This window comes from Mus musculus, chromosome 15, assembly GCF_000001635.26.
Source record: "Mus musculus strain C57BL/6J chromosome 15, GRCm38.p6 C57BL/6J".
Classification (NCBI taxonomy): domain Eukaryota; kingdom Metazoa; phylum Chordata; class Mammalia; order Rodentia; family Muridae; genus Mus; species Mus musculus.
Window position 1 is genome coordinate 101,850,787 of NC_000081.6, and position 19,634 is coordinate 101,870,420.

Genomic DNA, 19,634 nt, shown 5'->3' on the forward strand with positions numbered 1-19,634 from the left:
GCCTTGAGCCCAGTGCCGTGCCCTTATATACTGAGAAGAAATTGGGCTTGGTCCTCAGAGTCAGCCGGAGATGCAAAGCCTGCAAAGGGTTTGGCTCGCCTGCAGCCATACAAGATTTTTACGAGCCTCAACAATACGATAAACACTACACACCTAGCTCCCAGGATGGGCTCTCAGAATTGCTGTGCAGACAAGAATGGCTCGTGTGGTAATCACTTTCTTTATCAGACAGGATCTCTCTTCAGAGTGTCTGTGACTTTGAGAAAGTAGGACCCCCACACTGACTTCTTGGTGACTCTTGATAGGATTTCGTAACCCCCAGCACTGTCGAGCTGTAATCCCCAGCTCATGGGCTCACATGCCCACACACTCACTAGGGTATTGTCGGTTCCTTGAGTAACAGGTGTGCTCAGTCGAGCTTGAATCCCTAAAGGAGGGATTTCCTTTCCTCATCCATTTCTGAGACTTGTCCCTTCAAACCCCAGGGTTCACCAAATCACATCTCCTGACACAGAGCAAAGGAAAAAAAATCCAATGTTTTCTAGAATAAGTTTTCAAATGCACCTCGCTGATCGATTAAAGAAGGGGCAGCTGTCACTAAGCAGGATGGAGGGGTGGGTGGGCTAGAAGCACCAAGGGAATGGCGTATACTTTCCTGGGCTTCCTGCTTGTTCCTCTTCAAATGAGGAACAGCAGGCATAAGAGGCTAGCAGTTGAAAATAGGCAGCTTGCAAATGCCATTATAAAAAGTGCATGGACTGGTGGGGTACGTCGGCACTGGCACGTGTGGCAAAGCGGAGTGGGGTAGTTGAGGCATGACAGATTCAAACCTCACCTCACGCTGAACCATAGAAGAGATAAGTGTGGGTTTGGAAGAGGAAGCAGTTATGAAAATCTGGAAAACCTGACCTGAGAAGCTTGCGGTGTTTCTAAGAGTTGGTGGCGACTATGATGGCAGGGGTCAGGATGCGGGAAGGGGCTAAAGCCAGTCAGGAATTGGTTATGTACCTGAAAGTGTTTTGTGGCTTATATGTTGTAAGTGAATGTTCATAGAAGTTTGAGAATAGTATCAGTCTACCCATTTGTAAATGAGAAAGGTGAGGCATGAGGTCTGAAAAGCTCCCCCACATCTTCATGGGTGGTTAAGTCCACCTGGGGTGTAACTGACGGTGCCTAGCTAAGGACAGCGTGTCAGATCCTAACACGTGTTTTGTGTGTTCGCGCGGTCACTGTGTTCACATTCTCCTGTGTGCTTCAGGGAGACCTGGACAGCGTGAGATGCTGTCCTGGTGTGGAAGGCTCTGAGTCCTTGGCTCCTGGCATATGGGAACACTTTGGAAAGATTGCTTCAGATCTCTCTGAGAAGGGGAACCTGAAGATGAGGGAGATTCTGTTTCTGTCCTGATGCTACGCTAGCGTACCCAGCATGTGTCCCTTCAGAAACCTTCCTGAAGAGCAGTACTCGATCAGTACTTACAGACAGTAGAAACTTTAAGATCTGGGAAGACCAGAACCTACACAGATGATCATCGTGGAAGCCTGGCATGCTCCCCACATTCGATGCAAAGAGTGGAAGACATCCTCTGGAGGCACCTCTGGAGGCACCTCTGGAGGCCAGAGCTCCGAGCAACCCTGTGAATGTGTGGGAATTTCCCCTGTACATATAAGCTCTGTAGGAGAGGAGGCACTTGTAAAGACCATCCTGGCCCAGTGCCTGTCAGGTCTAAGCCAGAGAATTGTGGCAATACTCTGTACCCTATCAAGCTTTCTCTTGTAGTAGTGTTTGCCCTTCTCTCCTCCAAGAAGTACCCCAGCCTGCCCTCTGTCCCCCACCCCTCCTGGTTACACTGCACTCTCTCTTCTGGAACTCTGTCCCAGCGCTGACATCCTCAGACTGCTAAACTAACCATCTCTTTAGGGAATGAGTAATCGGGTCTTGAGAACAATGGGGACTCGAGTGGCCTTGGTGTGCTAATGATGGTTGCCTAATCGCCTTCTAATAGGCAATCAAAATTCTTTTAGTTCAGCACACTCCCTTATGAGACATAATCGACTCCTTCTAGCATTTTGGAGGGGAGTGCATATGTGCATGCATGTGTGTGTGTGTGTGTGTGTGTGTGTGTGTGTGTGCATATGTGTGCCAGCCAATGAGTCCTGCTTCCTTAAGCAGAGAAAACAGAGAACAGGGCAATAGTGTTTACAGCACTGTAGACACATCTTGAGAAGGGGAAAGGCAGGAGCTAGGAGCATCAAGAAGACACAAAATCACTCTCAACTTAAGTTCATAGCTCCCACAGGACACATACCAAAGTGTGCTTCCCAGCAGAGACCTGAGAACTACACATGTTGTGAACCCAGTAAATGAAGCTGAAAGCTGAGACCTGGAGAGGCTGTGGCTTACTTAACACACTCCAGCTAAGACAAGACACATGGGACCAGACCCTGGGCTTTCTGCTGACCTTCTTTCTATCCTGGAGCAGAGGTACAGAGATAGCAGTGGTACTAAGGACTACTACCTATTCCCATCTTCTGGTACTCAGAGGCTGCACCATCGAGCCTGCCTAACACAGAAGTGAGAACAAGGCTCAGTTCCCAGGGAAACTCCAGTTTCTGAATCACACACCCTGTTCTCTCTCCACAGCTCACTTTCAACTCCACAAGGTAGGAATTGTAGCACTGCTAGTGAGCCACAGTCCCTCCCTAAGATGTCCTAGGATGTAGGATAGTTTAAAACATCTGTGGAACAGAAGGCATAAGCCACATACTTAGAAAACACAGGCATGAATGAAGGGGAGAAGCAGCCCAAACTTCTTTGGTGCCAAGCACTGTCAGGTGCTATATCTCAGGTAGCCATTGCTGTCAGATCCTGGCCCCACTTTAAAAAAAAAAAAAAACTATCATAGAGGCTGAAATGTGTGCCTTGGGTCACCCAGATGGTAACTGATGAGCCAGGTTTGTCCAACTCTGGTTGGGCACGTGCCTCTTGCCCTCAACCAGCCTGTTACCTGCATCACCTATACCTTCTCTGCTCAACCCCCAGAGGTGACCCTTCCTCCCCATGCTCTTTCCAGACCCACAAGTTCCTCTTCCTCTGTTCTCTTTACCCCTCTGCATCTCCAAGTTCCCTTCTTCTCTTTCCAACAAGGCTTTCTCATCTTGGCAGCTTGTTCCAAACCCCATCCCACAGACAGGCTTTGAGACCACAGAAAAATCTCATGATTAGCTACTGCTCCAGACTCTGGCTTCAGTCTATTCTGTGACTGTGATAAGCAACCACTCGGCTTGTCAGGGGTCAGCCCAGCCCTCACTTCAGAGGAGGAGGAGGAGGAGGAGGAGGAGGAGGAGGAGGAGGAGGAGGAGGAGGAGGAGGAGGAGGAGGAGGAGGAGGAGGAGGAGGAGGAGGCTTCCTTGATTAACACCATGCTGCTAGTCTGTTGGGCTCTTTCCCCTAAACTTGGTTCCTGCCTTAGTGAAAATACGCTGCAGCACTGAGCCTTCTGCTGGTTTGTCTGTATGTTTGGTCACCAATACTAATCCTCCTTGTCACAGGGGCTTCTCAGCCTCCTAGGTGGGAGGGAGGTGAACCAATGGAGAGATAATCCCAAGAGTACATACTGACAGCATTCCTGAACATCTGCACAGGCCCTTCCCCACCCCCCACACCGCTGCCAAGAGAAGCTTTGGGGCACAGCAGGCAGGGGCGGGCGTGGTGGTGTTTTGAGAGCTTTTTGAGGGATGGGGCCCGAGAAAAGAGTTAAGAGTAACATGCAATGACAAGCCACCCAGCCCTGTGGGACTCTGGCAAAGCTGTGGGAGAAGGAAATTTCAGGGGAGTGGGGAAAGCCAAAGCCTGGGAGGAGTACAGGGGAGTCACAGACAATGGGGAGGCGGGGTGAGATGTTGAAAGCTGATAAATGGCTGAGGAGGGGCCACCGAGGCTTTTTAAGGAAAGGTGGGAAGGTGCAGGTGGAGGGACAGATGCACTGAAGGCAGGCAGCAAAGCAAACAGTCCCCCAAGAGTCACTGCTAGGCAGTGTGGGAGCCAGCAGAGGCCATAGAGGAGGGAACCAAAATGCTGTGTGTAGGAGAGAGGCTGTGGATGCTGCCTCAGTCTGCACAGGGAAGTGGGCATGGAGTAGGGGACATCACACTGCCCATTGCACACTTCTAGCCGTTTGACCCTGGGCAGGTTACCAACTCTGAGACTAACCTTCCTCATTGGTGAAACAGGAGCTAAATCTACCTGCCAAGGAGGCTGCAGGGTGCAGATGATACCTAGAGAGAGGGAACTCTGCCCTCCTTACATTTGGAAGGACCCAAAAGCTGATATGATCATTGGGAAATTTGGGGTACAAGCCTCTTGATGAAATTCATCAAAACACTAAGAAAGGCGTAAGTTCTTGAGACTCCCCAGGACTTGTAAGGACCATAGGTTTTGTCATAGGAAAGATAAAAATCCCTACGTTGCAACCCATAAAAAGGATGCTTGCAGCCAGCCCCTGAGACAGAAGGGAGGCGGGGTTAGATGCAAGGAACCCTGAGTGAAACCATAGAATGCCTGTTCTGTGGCTTGGGGCCCGAGCTCCACACACTCAGCATGCTAGGGCAGCAGACTGGAAGCCAGGCTGCCACAGGAGCCCCCAGTGGCTTTCCAAGCTTAGCACTGGGACTTTTGGAAATGACTGCTCATTCTGGAGAACCTCCCAACAGCCCAAGTTCCCAGCCCAACCCAGCAACAGAGCACTGATCAACTTGAAGACATCCAGTTTCCTGGACTGATCGGAAAGCTGATTAAAACCAGGGCATCGAGTCCAGCAAAGCCATGGGAGCAACAGAGAGCTTGAGGGGAGGAACTGCTGGAGCACCTGGCTCTTTAATTCGAAGATACCTCCTGGGCCAAAGGGCTAGGCATATGACTCCTCCTTAAACCAAGAACTTTCCCAGCCTAGACACGCACATCTCACCCAAGGTCAGATGGAGTTAGAATGTTAGTGAGCCAATGACTGCTCCTCCTGTTCACCGTGTCCCAGATAAAAATCTCTGCAGCTGAGAAGCAGGTGGAAATAAATTTAGATTTCTATTGTGACCCGCCCTGCCACAGCCTCCCAGGGGGGAGGAGCAGCTGGCAAAGCTCCCATAGGATCTACACTACCTCCTGCCAGCCTGTATCTGATGGGTGATAGATGATAGGCCAGCTTTGCTTTTGACTACCTGCCTTATGGAAAACCACTAATTCAGCCTTTTGGAAATATCCCATCAAGCCCCCACTGAGGTCTCCCAGGTCCTCTCAAGGGACAGTGGGAACCAAATAAGATAATGCAAGCTAGGTGTTTTATAGCATTCATAGAGCTGCTTTTGTTTACCCCACTGGGATATCCTGGATGTGAGGATGGTTGGCCCTGATGAGACTGCAGTGCCAGTCTCTATATTCAAGCTCTATGGAGCTTTCTATAGCCCAGAACATAAACATCTAGACTCTGACAGTCCTTTCTTGCTTGCCTCTTCTCCCCCTCCCCATATTTCCTACGGCCCTGTCCTGACGTGTCTCTTTGCCCAAAGCCTTAGAATTGGGGTATTGGGTTCCCTCCTTTTGGTTCATGGTTTCCACTCCTCTCTGACTAAGATAGTCCAGTCTATTGAGGTTAGAAGAGGCAGGGCTCTGTTCCCTGGGACAATCCTGCCCAGAGGGAGGATGGGAAAGGTGACCTATGACTGGCCCTGTCCTGATGCTTTTTCCCAAAGTCACCCTGGATTCCCTTTGAGCATCGTACACACGTGACTGATCCCAGTCCATGCCCTCTAATGGGTCTAATGCTGCCAAATAACACAGGTTTATTTTACGATCCTCTTCCTGGTTTAGCCTTCCCTGGCATCTGACCTTCTTCTTCCCAGTAAACTTACAGAGTTTACTTTGTATGTTTGCTTGCTTTCCCCTGGCTCTTCCACATGCACACTTTGGGCAGCAGAGATGTAGAATGTTCCCATGTGCACATCCCAAACATCCCTGTGACCCCCCTCAACCTGGTGCCAAGCAGTCAGTCAACGTTGCTTACAACCGGAAAACTCCCCCAAGGGGCCTCTCTCATCACAGTCAGCAGATGGTGTCTCTCACTGGAACTAAATCTGCTGTAGTTCCCACCTGTCCAACTGGGTCATCAGCTGGGGCCAAGCCTTCTTGCCTAGGCAGGCTCTTCAGATCTCTGCAGTAGCAAACCCAACTCCCCTCTCCCCAGGCTTCTCCTCCAATCCTCCAGCCTTTCCTTTCACGGCCAGGCCTCTGTCGCTACTGTCCTGGTCGCTGCTCACTGAACGGACTTCTCTCTGTTACTAATCTTGGCATTCAGAGCCCCCAGAGTGGTCTCACAACAGAAGGGCCTGAACAACTCCTCTTCCTGAGTCTTCTCTTCCTGGTTCCCACAGTCGTCACCACACCCTGTTGACTAATGTGTTCTCACCAAAAGCTAAACAATGTCAATCATTTTTACGCTCACTGCTGTCTACCCTCCTCTCCCTTGGCTACTGCCTGGGCTCTTGGCTTTTTATTTTAAATACAGAACCCTGCTTCCATATCCTCTCCCTCTTTTTCCATTAGGACAATCTCTCTACTCACATCTCCCTCCACTAGCCTTCTTCCAACAGGCCTGCTGCCAAGATAGAATGCCAGGTGTGCTAAGGAATACATTTTACCAAGATAGGTTGTGGTCAAAACCGAATGCATCTCATATCTAAATTCTGTCTACATCCCTTCATTGAGTGAAATCTTATGATATACCCGCAGACAGACTGAAATTCCACATAGGATGCAGTTATGGAGTGGTTGACTCCATTTTAAAAGTTTCTGCATCTTGTTGATCTTAAAGCATCTATTAAAGCCACTCTGGCCCTTGAATGTGCCTCGGTTTCCTTGCCTCCTGGTTTAGTTCCTCTTATCTTTTAGTCTCCTGTCCAGAGAGCCCTACCTGGCTCTCTGCCCACATCTGCCCCTAATTTAACCCCAAGCTCTGGGCCACTTTCCAGTCTCCAGTAGCCATCTCTACCCTCTGATGACCCCTGGTATTGTTCCATCATTCCAGTCTGCTTGGGTCCTCAGGGGTCTGGTTTATGCCATCAAGCTGGAGGACCCAGAGAGACACACATTCTGCTTTCTCTTCCCTCTAAACCTTCTTTCCCTCATAAGGTGTCATCTGTGTCTCAGCAGCTCAAGATTCAGAAGTCTATCCATTCTACATGGCAGCTCAGTGCCTGTGCCACTACCTGCTGCACAATAATTCACTCCAGTTTGATTGCATCCCATAATAAGCCTCCATAGGAGCTACACAAATATCCTGCTGAACAACTGTGCAGCTTGGCTTTTGAAGGATGAGCAACTTTACAGACTAGTAAGGGTGAGAGTTTGAGGGGGAGGGGCTTTCCAAGATGGTGCACTGCTTATAAAATAAAAAATAATAAATGCAATAACCCTTAGGAGCCAATGATACCACCACAGGGGTGTGCCTCCATTCATTACAAGCATGAGAACCTGAGTTTTCTCCCAGAATTTAAAAGCCTGGCATAGTAACACACACTTGCAATCTTAGTACCAGGTCAGGCAAAGAAGGGTGGGTGCATGGGGCTCACTGGCCAGTCAACCAACTAACCTAATTCGTGAGTTACAAGTCAATAAGAGAACCTGTCATTCCCCCCCTCCCCCCCCCCACACACACATGCCAAAAAGAGAAAAGAAAGAAGGAAAAATATAGATGACACCCAAACATGACAGCTAATGTCCTCTGTCTCCATAGGCGTGTGCACACAATGTGTGCACATATACCCCCATACATGTGCTCCTGTGCACATATATACCCATACCCACGGGGGAAGAAAAACAATAAGCCCTAACTTTTCAAATCAGAACTAATTTCAAAGAACTAACAAAATAATAACTCATCTTCTGACCACACAATATATGGAGATCACAGAGAAATTTATTGTAGGAGAAAAAAGAAAAAAAGAAAAAAACAGAACTGCCAAGCCCTTCAGAGTTCAGCTTCCAACCAGGAAATGAGGTCACAAGCATTACCCAGCAGCCCCTGCAGAGAAGCTCTCCCGGACAGAATTATCAACTCAGCGGTTGTAGGGACTAGGCAAGCAAGTCAAGGGGTCTCCGGAACGCGAAGCAAAGGCACATTCCCTCTCGTGACTCTTCATTGGCTGGAACTTTCCTCTTCCTGCCCCCTCAGCACAGCTCAAGTATTTCTGATAGAACTGTAAATTAAACTTTAAATTAGGAGACAAAGTCTGACAGGGTACTCGGAATCAGAGAGCAGAAGGGATGAACTGAGAACTTGAGTTGTTTGCATTTCCAGATTTGCATAAGGCTGGATCAACCCAAGTCAGCAACTCTCATTCCCCAGACCCAGACATTTGCAAGGAGCAGCGCTGCCCCACAGGTGCCCGGCATTTGAGCAGTTCTCAGCAGGGAATGGGCGGCTCTAAATGCAGGGGGGTTGCTGGAAGGGGATGGGACAGAAACAGAACTTGATTAACCACCCTATCCTATCCACACCCACTGCTAAGGACAGTCTTCCTTAAGTCTCCATATCAACTGTTAACCAGTGAATGACACAAGTCGGCACAGGCTTGTCCCACAGGTACTCAGAACAACAAACCTACCCTTGCTGTCATGGTGAACCAGCATGAGCCTACAGAGCAAAGGGTCCCGAAGGCTGTTGGCTCAGATGTCCCCCTCACTAAGCAAGCTTGCCTTGCAATAGGGATTTCGGTAGGCCGCCGCGCGGGGACTTAATATTTACTGAACTGTCCAGTTTAGGAACAGGGACCTGGGACTGAGGCTCATAGTGAAGTTTGTTCACCGAGTTCTTTTTCTTAGTTGCTGGGCAAAGCCCATGAGGATTAGGACAGTGACAAGACCAGCAGGGAGGTGCGTATGTGAGCATGTGTCTGTCTCTTTCTCTCCTAGAGTCTGAGTGTCGTCACCTGGAAACTTGCTGAGACCCATTGGGAAAAGATAGGTGAGGGAGCCCGGGAGGGATTGGGGAAGAAGGCTGTAGAAGTGCAAGGACTTGGCCGCTACTCCACCACGTGCCTACGCGAGCTGTGGGTGGAGGTCTGCAGGATCTGAGTGCGGGAGGAGCCGCCGCCGCTGCCATATTTAGTGGCGCTTCTGCTGCTGGAGACGTAACTACTGCCGCCGCCGCCGCCGCCGCCGCCGCGGGAGCCAGTTCCTCCGCCGCCACCACCGCCTCCGCGGGAGCTGCCGCTGTAACTTCCTGAGCCGCCGCCACCGCCGCCAATGGTCACCTGGCTACTCTGCACCGCTGTACCAGGGAAGGACAGATACAGAATGGCCAGGAGAACTCGGCAGGGGGACCCAGCAGCACCAGCCTTGAAAGCCTGCAGCCCCGGGATCAATGGTGCCCTCCTCTTTACAAACAGAGGCATTGAAAGTCAACTGCACACTTCTGAAGGATTGTAGGCAGTCGTTTAAGTAAAGTGTGCCACCCCTGTTTAGAGACAGGTCCTCTGCGCTCAGTTCTTACTGAGTACATATCCTAATGATCTCTAGCTGGTGTTGTCAAGTATCTCAAGCAAGGATAGTGGTGGTCACTTTGGTGTCTTTTTGTATGAGACTAGAAAACAAAAGCAACTGGGCCCAGCCCACCTTCTGCCCAGCACCAACCAGCCTCCTGCTCCCCCCACCTGTCCCCCCCACCCCCCACCACCACCACACTGCTACTTACAGATGCTCACTTGACTCTGCAGCGCCCCCGACATCCTGTGAAATCAAAGCATACCCATCAATCATAGGAGCAGAGAGGCTGGTGGAAAGGTATCCCCCAACACTGACACTGCAGCCCTTGTAACATCTGTGGGTCGCACATGGCTGCACCCAGCTCTGGCTAGGGTAGAAGCACCATGCTTGGGAGAGGGGGCTGGTAGCAATGATTTCTTCCCTACCCTTGTAACCTATACATCCTAACTTGAACATCCCCACTCATCTTGGACAATCTTCCCGGGAACACATGGAAAAACCTCTCCAGTCTCATTACTCCATGGGAACATCCATATCTTTGCCCATGGAACCTGGCTGCTGTACACCCACCTGCTCTCCTCGCCCTCCAAAAGCTGGCGGTAGGTGGCGATCTCTACGTCCAAGGACAGCTTGGCACCCAGCATTGCCTGGTAGTCTCTCAGCAGCTTGGCCAGATCCTCCTTAGCCTGCTGGAGGGCCTCTTCCATGTCTTGCAGCTTCTGCTTGGCGTTCTGGAGAGCCCTTTCTCCTCTCTCCTCCGCATCAGAAATCAATCCGTGCATCCCTTCGACCTAGATCCAAGCCGGGTTGGGGAGCACAGAGGTGTTGAGCTCCTGGAATCTGACCTGGGCCTTATGGGAGGTGGCATGCCTGGTGAGACCACCCTGAGTCCTGTCCTACCTGCTTCTTGATATTGGCGATCTCTGCCCGCAGCCTCTGGATGTTACGGTTGAGCTCTGAGATCTCCATCTTGCTATTCTTCAGGTCGTCTCCGTGTTTCCCAGCTGTAATCTGCAGCTCCTGGTACTGTGGGTCAGAGGCACACCATGGTCATTATCTGCAATCCACTAGGCTCTCCCAGAGAAAGATCTGGGCTGCTCTCTCTTGGAGTAAGCCCACCTAAAGTTGTGATCACACACACTCACACTAACAACAAATCTCCCTCAGCTGAGCAGCAAAAAGAGACAGTACATACACACACACACATACACAATACATACACATGCACAAACACACACAGTACATACACACATGCATGTACATGCCTGAATACACAGTACACACACCCATATGCAAAGTACATACACACGCATGCACAGTACATATTCCTGTGCACACATACATACACAATACGTACACATGCACACACTCAGTACATACACCCATGCACAGTACATGCCCCCCCACACCCACACCCACACAACACTATAACAGGTCTCCCTCCTCTATCATGCCCACCAGTCTATGGGCAGGCTACTATCCCACTGAGACAAACCTGTTTCTTTGTGCTCTTTACCACTGTTTTCAGGCACCTAAGCCTTCATGTAGCCTATGCCCACACAGGACTACCTCTCTCTTTCCTGCCCACCATATTCCTTGTCCCTTTTCTAGAATGATTCTCCTAGCAGACAGGAGCTACTGGTCTCAGAACACCCATATTCATTTCTTTCTTTCCTATACTAGTATTGCTTTATCAACCAGACTATATACCCAGGGCATCCTCAAGAAGAGTTGACAAGAATATGGGCATTCTGACAAAGCTCTCCTTCCCCAGTCTCCTGACAAAATCTACAGCAGCCCAGAGCATGTTTTCAGACTGTGGGGCAGAGGACCGTGATATTGGAATTGGCTTTAAAATCCACAAAGCAGGTCACCACATCCTAGTTACTCAGAACACAGTAACTGGGGGCTTCAAGTTTTGTTCCTTCAACTAGAGTCTTAACCGTTCAGAAACATGAATTCATACCCAAGAGGCTGTCAAACTATGCCCAGCGTCATAGTGACAAGTGTATTCACCCAGTTAAGTTCTCATGGTGGTAGGAATGTTGTGAAATATTTGGAGTCACAGAGAGTGCCTCTAAGATTTCTAAGTGATACATTAAAAAGTAGAAAACTTTAAAAAAATGTGCTATAATAAAAATAAAAGTGACAAAGGTTGTAGGGGTTAAGAACCTGTTTGTAAATCGCACACCTGGGTTTAGTGAGTGTTTTCAGGACAGTTGCTTATTACAAGGCTTAGGAAAATTAGGTGGCCTGGCACCTGTGAGTTCTCCAGAACAATTAACTAAAAATGAGCAAACAAACAAAACAGGCAGGAACTCTCCTATCATATTCAGTGTCAAGGAGAGAAAGATAATTTCTGAAGTCTTTATTATAGACATGACAGACTTTAAGGTCAGGAGGCAATAGCAGTTTGAGGACTGTTTATTTGGGGGTGCAAACTCGAAACCCAAGCTCACCTTGGTCTGGTACAGGGCCTCAGCCTCATCTTTGCTCTTCTGTGCAATTATTTCATACTGGGCTCGTACGGCATCGATGATGCTGTCCAGGTCCAGGGAGCGGTTATTGTCCATTGACAAGATGACATTGGTATCACTGACGTGGGTTTGTATCTGGGACAGCTCCTGTGAGACACAGAACAGAGTTCACCCCTTCCACCCTTCTCCCTCTAGGATGTCTGGGGAAGCCAGAAATCTAGCCTAGAAAGGCCTCTTCGTGTTCCCTTAAATTGTTCTGTGCTATGAAACATAAAGGGAAGGGCTAAGTGTGTTTTGACTAAAGGTAAGGACTAAAGGCATCTGGGCAGGAGGAAGGAGTCCAGGACCTCATCAAGCTTCTCTTGTACAAACTGCTCAGCCTTGCTGTGGCTTCAATACCTTTTTGATGCAGGCCCTTGACAGACACAGTTAGTTGTCCCTGGTTGCCATAAGGGTTCTTAGAAACAGTGGGTATCCAGTTTGGAGCCACTTGACTACCAGGTTAGCTCATGCATTCTTCTGTTGAATGGGCATCCCCATAAGGTAGGTAGAGCTTCTGACATGGCACTCAGGTCAGAGCATGAGCCCCCATGTTGGACATAGGTGACAGGTTGGGGTGGGGCGTTCTCTGTCCTGCTCCTCTTCAGTTTTTCCTTACCACAAATCCCTTCTACTGCCTTCTCTGGGGTTCTCCCAGAGTCCTGTGGACTTCTCACAGTGTGTGAAGACCTGCTTGTTACCCTCATGTCCCAGGGGGCCTGAGAGCATGAAGCAGGGAACTACTTTACCCTCACCCATCTCAAGATGCTCATATCTCCACTGGCTCCACCAGAACCACTGATGTTGAGGGAATGACCCAACTGAGGGAGAAGTCTGGTGAGATGAGCCTTCTCCAGTTTGCACTCTTATGGGATGTGGGAAAGGAAAAAGGGGTTTCTCCTTGGGATTTCACTTACCGTATCAAATAGATATTTCAGGAAGTTGATCTCCCCATACAGTGTGTCTACTTTGGACTGCAAGTCTGATTTGCCCATGAAAGCAGCATCCACGTCCTGTGTAGCAAAGGTGTTTGGTTTCATCACCTAGGCATTGCTGGCCACCAGCTTCCCGGCTGCCCCCAGGCCAGTGGCAAAAGCCACTTCCTGGCTAAAAATGTCATCACTCAAGTCAGACCTGGAAACTGACTTTCCTAGCCAGAAGGAGGCACAACAACACCTCCACACCTCAGATCAGCAATCAGTGACAACAAACTCCCTAGATCCCTCCCCAGTCCCAAGGCTATATATACATAACTGACTTTTGAAAGCTGCCCATTAACTTAATTTCCATTTCCAAAGCCTTGAGGACTCCTAGAGCCACTGTTGTATGGGCCTGACTTTCTTGTGTGTCAGGGCCCTGCAACTGGACAGAGCACACTCCATTTTAGTCCAAGAGTTCACCCTGTCCCTAGCACAGAGCACCCCCAGGGGTTTCCTCCTGCCCAGTCCTGAGCTCCCAGAGGACCCCTCTTTTCCTTTACCTTCTTCAGAACAACAAAGTCATTTTCTGCATTGGTCCGCTTGTTGATTTCATCCTCATACCTGTGATGGAGACAAGAAGCAGGCTGCAATGGCTGACCTTGGCACCTGAGATTCAACCTCCCAGCAGAAAGCCCAGACCCTCCCAAGTCTCTGCTGTCCTGAACCGACCCTCACCCACACCCCTGCCCCCTGCTCACAGCACTGCTGCCCCCTGCCAGGGCCTGGTGCTCTGGCAGATGAATGGCTAGAGCCAAAACTCCCAAAACTCCTAACCCACAGGACAAGGACCTGACAGGGAACCTCAGAGGCACACACACAGAACGTCCTCCAGATGTTTCCATTGATTCTGATGTTGTGACTTTATAAATGCTTTCCTGGAGCTTTTTCCATCAAGACCATAAAATAACAACCACCTCAACTAAATCTTTTGAAAGAAAAGTATTTCATCCACAGTTTTGTCTCTACCTCCAATGTTTTATTTTTCCCTGTAGACTCACACCAACACATGATCCTCCCGTGGCCCAACCCAGTGAGCACATCAAGGTGACAAAAAAAATAATAATAATAATAAAATAAAAACTCCTTGAGCTGGGAGACTGTGGAAGAGGCCACTGGGGCACCTACAGTCACTCACGGACAGCTGGTCTGAAACTCAACTGTTATCCCTACTGTGACTGCCCGTAATAAGCGCCAATACTAAGAACTATTAAGTATTGTTTCTCAGAGTGTGGTTCCCCAGTGCACTAGCACAACTATCACACGTTTGAGATACATATGTACTGGCTGCATCCCAGACCTGCTGGATCAGAACCACTGACACGAGGTGCAGAGGCTGATGCAACAGGATGCATCTAAAATTTAAGAGCCACAGATCTACTCCTCAGAGCACTCAGTAAGGAGGGCACACTCTGGGCAAAGAGGTGAACGTGTGGTAGGGCTCACTAATCTCCTGCCCCTCCTGTTATAACCAACACCTAACTGTCTCTGCTATCCTGCACAGGACTGGGTGCCGTATGTAAAATGGTGTCCCCCTGCAGTTACACAATGCAGAGCCCCCCTGCTGCCAGTCATACCAGGAGCAGAAGGACCCTGACAGCCTTCTCCTTGACCCTTTTGCCCCGCCCTGGCTCCTCACTTGTTCTTGTAGTCCTCCACGACATCCTGCATGTTCCTGATCTCCGTGTTCTGGCGCAACTGCTCGGTGGTCAGAACATCCACCTGCCTCTGCAGCTGACTGATGAACTCCTCGAAGACTGGCTCCAGGCTGCTGGTCCGGGTGGAGGTGTTCACCTGCTGCAGCAGCTCCCATTTTGTCTGTAGCACCTGGTTCTGCTGCTCCAGGAACCGCACCTAAAGAACACCCCAAGCGCAGAACAGCTTTCTCCATGGGAAGAGAGATTGGTGGCTTTACAGCACACTCAAACCTCAGAAATTCAAGATGGGCCTTCTCGCCGTCGAGGGAAGCAATGTGGTTCATTCGGTCACTTCCAGCCAGTCTCATCCAGCTATAAACCCCTTTATATAAAAGACTTCTCACCCCACACTTAACTTATCCACGCCAACGTGAGCAAACGCCACTTCTTTTGTCTTTATTATTGTAACGTAGAACATGACAGAGGACAAGACACAGAAGGTCTTGGGATATTCTTAGGTGGGTGCCCCCAGCATCCAGTACCATGTTTGCCGCCTGCCACTATGGTTTTTGAGACAGCAACCTCATTTAAATGTGATCATAACCCAGCCAGAAGTTCTGAAATACATGCTTTTGCTTTTTAAAATCCTGCAATGCATTTAAATGCCCCAAGTAAGAGCTTTGGGCTGACAGATATTTGAAAAATGTCCCAAATTTGCTATTTCCTTTGCTTGCCGAGGACAGAGAGACCAGAGGGATCCGGGTACTTAGACCAAGTGCACGTGTGGTGTGTGCTCCATGTCACCAAACCCAGATTTCACTTTTCCTCAGCCAGTTGTCCACGGATAGACCTTCCTCTCCCATGCAGTAATAGAGAGGGCTGGGCTGTAGTGTACTTCCCTCGGGTACATGCAATTGTGTGCACACAGACATACACAAGTGTGCGCACACACACACACACACACACACACACACAGAGTCTCACATTCATATACATCATATATATATATACATATGTGTTTCACATATACCTCCATATACATGCACAAATATTCACTTCCACACAGACATCCATATTATCACACTTACTTATACACAAATGCATGTGTATGCACTCATAATATATATTTATATTCATCCATTCATATATACACATGAACAGCAAGGAGAGAGAGAGAGAGAGAGCTCTCCAAAGTCCAGCACCCTTCTCCAGGAGCTATGAAAGGAATGGGAAACCCTCCCTCACTTTGTGGGGTCTGAGCAGCACTTGGCATGTACTCCTATGATGAGCACTGTATGGCACCCAGAATTTCCAGGCCCCTGAGACTTCGCCTGTCTAGGGAGCCAGCCCTGCCAAGTCCCTTTAGATTCTGACTCTAATGAGAAGAATGTAATCGGGGAGCATCTTTCTCAGGCCTATCTTTGCCGGCTTTATCACATCGAGGGGTTGAGCAACCAGCCCTCACAGTAGACTTATCAGCACAGCTTGTAACACCCCCACAAAAAATTCCTGCCACTATCTCTCTTCCTTCTGTGGCGTCACTCCCAAGGAGTGGAAAAATAAGTTCTGCGCTCCATGACAGCAGTATGTTTGGTGACAGTGGCTTTCACATCTTCTCAGATTGCAGCTTTTACTCCAAATGAGACACCACTCCAGGGAGGATTTCTAAAGGAGAGGACGCTGACCTTTGAAAGGATGGCTATTGAGAATAGCCCAAGCTGTACCAAAGGGGAAGCAGAAACTAGGGTGAGAAATTATAGCAACAAAAGTTTGCTTTCTTCCAAACTGGAGGCCTGAAGGCTGATTGTCCTCACAGGGCCTGCTTTGAAGAGAGAATATGAAACCTCTAATCCCTGTACACTGCTCTAAAATGTAATAGGCTTCTGTCCTTGTCAGGAGCCTTGATCAAGTGAAAATCCCAGGTTAATTTCCAAAAAGAAGTCTGTGGGATTTTGTTTGCCAGTTTTCCCTGCTCCTTCCTTGGCCAACCTTAGCTTCCTGGTAGAATCTCCCTCACTGATAAGTCCTTACTCCCGGCAAACCTTCCAGCCCCTGCCCTGGTGACCAAATGTTTCTCATTCTGAGTGATCAGAAGCAGACACAAGCACATGGCTCTGTTGGACTCCCTTGGAGCTGTCCATGACTCTCCCTCTATGTCCTCTTCCTCCTGCTCATACACTGCTCCATCTCTAACACTTGCCCTGATATCAGGCAGTGGCCATTGTGCCCCCTCCTCTGCATGTAACAAAGGGAAGCTTTTGACCATAGCTGTCTGGTGACCTCCTTCTCAGAGACCTGAAGATGAGGAAAACTTCATGTGAATTAGGGTAAAGGGCTTCAAGGTGGCCCTTTGTTGGCCTTGGAGAGGGTGGTAAAAAGGCAAAGTCAGACAGAACACCTCATTATACATTACTGACTTTAGTTCCCAGAGAGACCTGCCATCAAGACACTCACCTGATGCCCACCAACAGCTTCCTAGCTGCTGTCACTGCCCATCTCTAGCTGTACCCACCACATCCCTTCTTCTCTGTCATTTTCCCAGAAATTTTGACATTTGAAATTCCCTGAAGGGAGTCACACTTTTCATGCCTCCTCACTGCGTGGACATTTTTTTGCCTGACAGCTGTTTGGCTCTTCTATCTTCAAGACCCAGGTAAGACCTGAGGTGTCCCAACAAAGCACTCCTAGTATCCAGCAGGCACAACTCAGGCACCTTTGAGCTACCCAAAGAGTACCACATACTAATGCATCTCCAATAAACTGTCATCATTCTCTGCCATTCCATTTTGGAGCTTCTTGAGAGCATAACTTGTGTCCCAGTAGTCCTTATAGCTTTTATGTACAGTGGCATAGAGTAGACCTAATAAAATATTTGTGGATTGAATGGGAGTGGAACAATTGGGCAGGAAGATTGATAGATAGGTGAATGGGTGGGTTACAGATAGATGGACAGATGGATAGATGATGGATGGGTGGATGATGGATGGATTGATTGATGGATAAATGATGGATGGTGGATGAATGGATGGATGGAAAGATGGATTGATGTATCACCATCCATCATGATGGATGGATAATGGATGAATTAATGGATGGATAGTGGATCATGGGTGAATGATGGGTGAACAGTGGATGGATGGATGGATGGATGGATGGACGGACAGACAGACGGATGGTGGATGGATATGTTTGAGTCGTGGTTGGGTGAATGGATGCATAAGTGTGTGTGGATGGTGGGTAGAAAGATGGATGTGGGGAGTACAGGTGATTGAGTGGGTGCCAAGGTACACAGATGAGTGGAACATGGGTAACGATGAATGAGAGTAAGATGCATGCCATGTGCATCTGTTGGGTATCATCAGGACCCTTATCTGCTTTCCTACTAACAGTGCACACACACACCCGACACCCAAAAGCCTGTGTTAAATGCTTATGTTACAGTTCGGGTGAAAGCCTGGGTTAAAAGCCTAGGTTAACCACTTTCTGAGTTCCCAGCACATGCACAAGAAGAAGTGGCTGCCATCAACTTAAAGAGTACAGTGGTTGCTAGTAGCTACATTCTGGCAGAGTGTGAGGCAGTCTTGGCTGTTTGACTCTCCCTGCCCGTAAGGAACTCACCTTGTCAATGAAGGAGGCAAACTTGTTGTTGAGGGTCTTGATCTGTTCCCGCTCCTGGGTCTTGACCCTCTGAATTTCAGGATCCACCTCCAGGTGAAGGGGCTCCAGGAGACTCTGGTTAATAGTCACCTCATGGATGCCCCCGGGAGGATAAGAAGGACCGAAGCCCCCAAATCCAAATCCAGCACCCCCAAAACCACCTCCAAATCTGCCACCTCCGCCATAGCCACCACCAAAGCCACCTCCACCAAAGCCTCTTCCTCCTCCAATTCCTCCTCCGATTCCTCCTCCAAATCCTCCTCCTGGCCCTCTACTCTGGCAGAAACCACTGGCACTTCGTCCCACTAGGTTCCCAAAGATGCTTTTACTACCACCCAGACTGTAGAGACTCCTGGAACTGAACCCACCACCATAATCACCGCCATACCTCCTCGACTGACTCACAGACACCAGAGCCTGTCTCCCACCTCCAAAGCCTGATGAAGACCTGGAGCTATAGGCCCTCCTGCTCCTCGAGCTAAATGCAGACTGAGAACTAAACTGGCGGCTCATGGTTGCTAGGGCAACCAGAAGCACTGGTAGCAAGGACTCAGCTGAAAGCAGGCAGAGAGCAGGGACTGAGGGAGCTGCGACTCTCTTGGAAAGGATCTGGCTCAGTCCCTATATATACACACACCTGCTGGGCTGGAAACTTTCCGAACCCTGGGAGGGGAGTATTTGCCTGCCAGTAGCATCTGCTTACAAGCCTCATACCTATGTGTTGCTGAAATGGCATTGCAGACAAACTCCCCCAACTTGATCATTTATCATTCATCTCTTACTACGGAGAGACCAAAGGATAGCAATCTCTCAGGATCTCAGTGTTGGAAACTCCTGTAGTGTTTCTCCTTAAATCTCAAATTGATCTTTTCCTAAGAAGCAGCATGGAGTTGTTTGTTTTGGGGTGTGCCAGAGAGATCTAGGATAAAACTATGAAGTGTCTAGTGACCTTGGGGCCACAGCTTGGATGAGAGTGGAGACACTTGCTGTAACAAGGCTGTCCTCGTACATAAAATCCATTTTTTGTTTTGTGGTTTTTTGTTTGTTTGTTTGTTTGTTTGGTGTGTGCATGCATGTGTGTGAACAAAATATCTGTGAGCATCTCCCAGTATGAATGTCTCCTAGACTCAGAGGAGAACTACTCCCATATGTCTTCTTCTATTCTAATATTTCTAAACTGGCACCGACAATATTTTTGTAAAAAGAAAAAGTAGCTATCTTTTAAGAAATACATAAAGACCACAGGTATGTGAAACACAAGCCTTAATTTGGATTTAGTATTATTATTTGGTCAGCATAAAATTTTTCTCCTGGC

At 48.9% G+C, this 19,634-nt stretch overlaps 1 protein-coding gene across 4 annotated transcripts; it reads right to left on the reverse strand.

The window, feature by feature from the left end:
• Positions 1-7,944: 7,944 nt before the first annotated feature.
• Positions 7,945-18,920, reverse strand: Krt77 (keratin 77). Of its 4 annotated transcripts, XM_017316690.1 has the most exons (11): positions 18,708-18,810; positions 18,281-18,394; positions 14,665-14,879; positions 13,529-13,589; positions 12,966-13,061; positions 11,992-12,156; positions 10,433-10,558; positions 10,103-10,323; positions 9,741-9,775; positions 9,086-9,317; positions 7,945-8,244 (listed from the first exon to the last, which is right to left on the reverse strand). In XM_017316690.1, exons 3-11 carry the CDS (start codon positions 14,694-14,696, stop codon positions 8,226-8,228), a joined length of 987 nt encoding a protein of 328 aa, XP_017172179.1. In that variant the 5' UTR covers positions 14,697-14,879; positions 18,281-18,394; positions 18,708-18,810; the 3' UTR covers positions 7,945-8,225. The 4 variants fall into 4 exon arrangements, with proteins under 4 accessions (XP_017172179.1, XP_006521203.1, XP_030104488.1 ...); XM_006521140.1 differs by having other exon boundaries at positions 18,281-18,920; XM_030248628.1 differs by having other exon boundaries at positions 7,945-9,317.
• Positions 18,921-19,634: the final 714 nt, after the last annotated feature.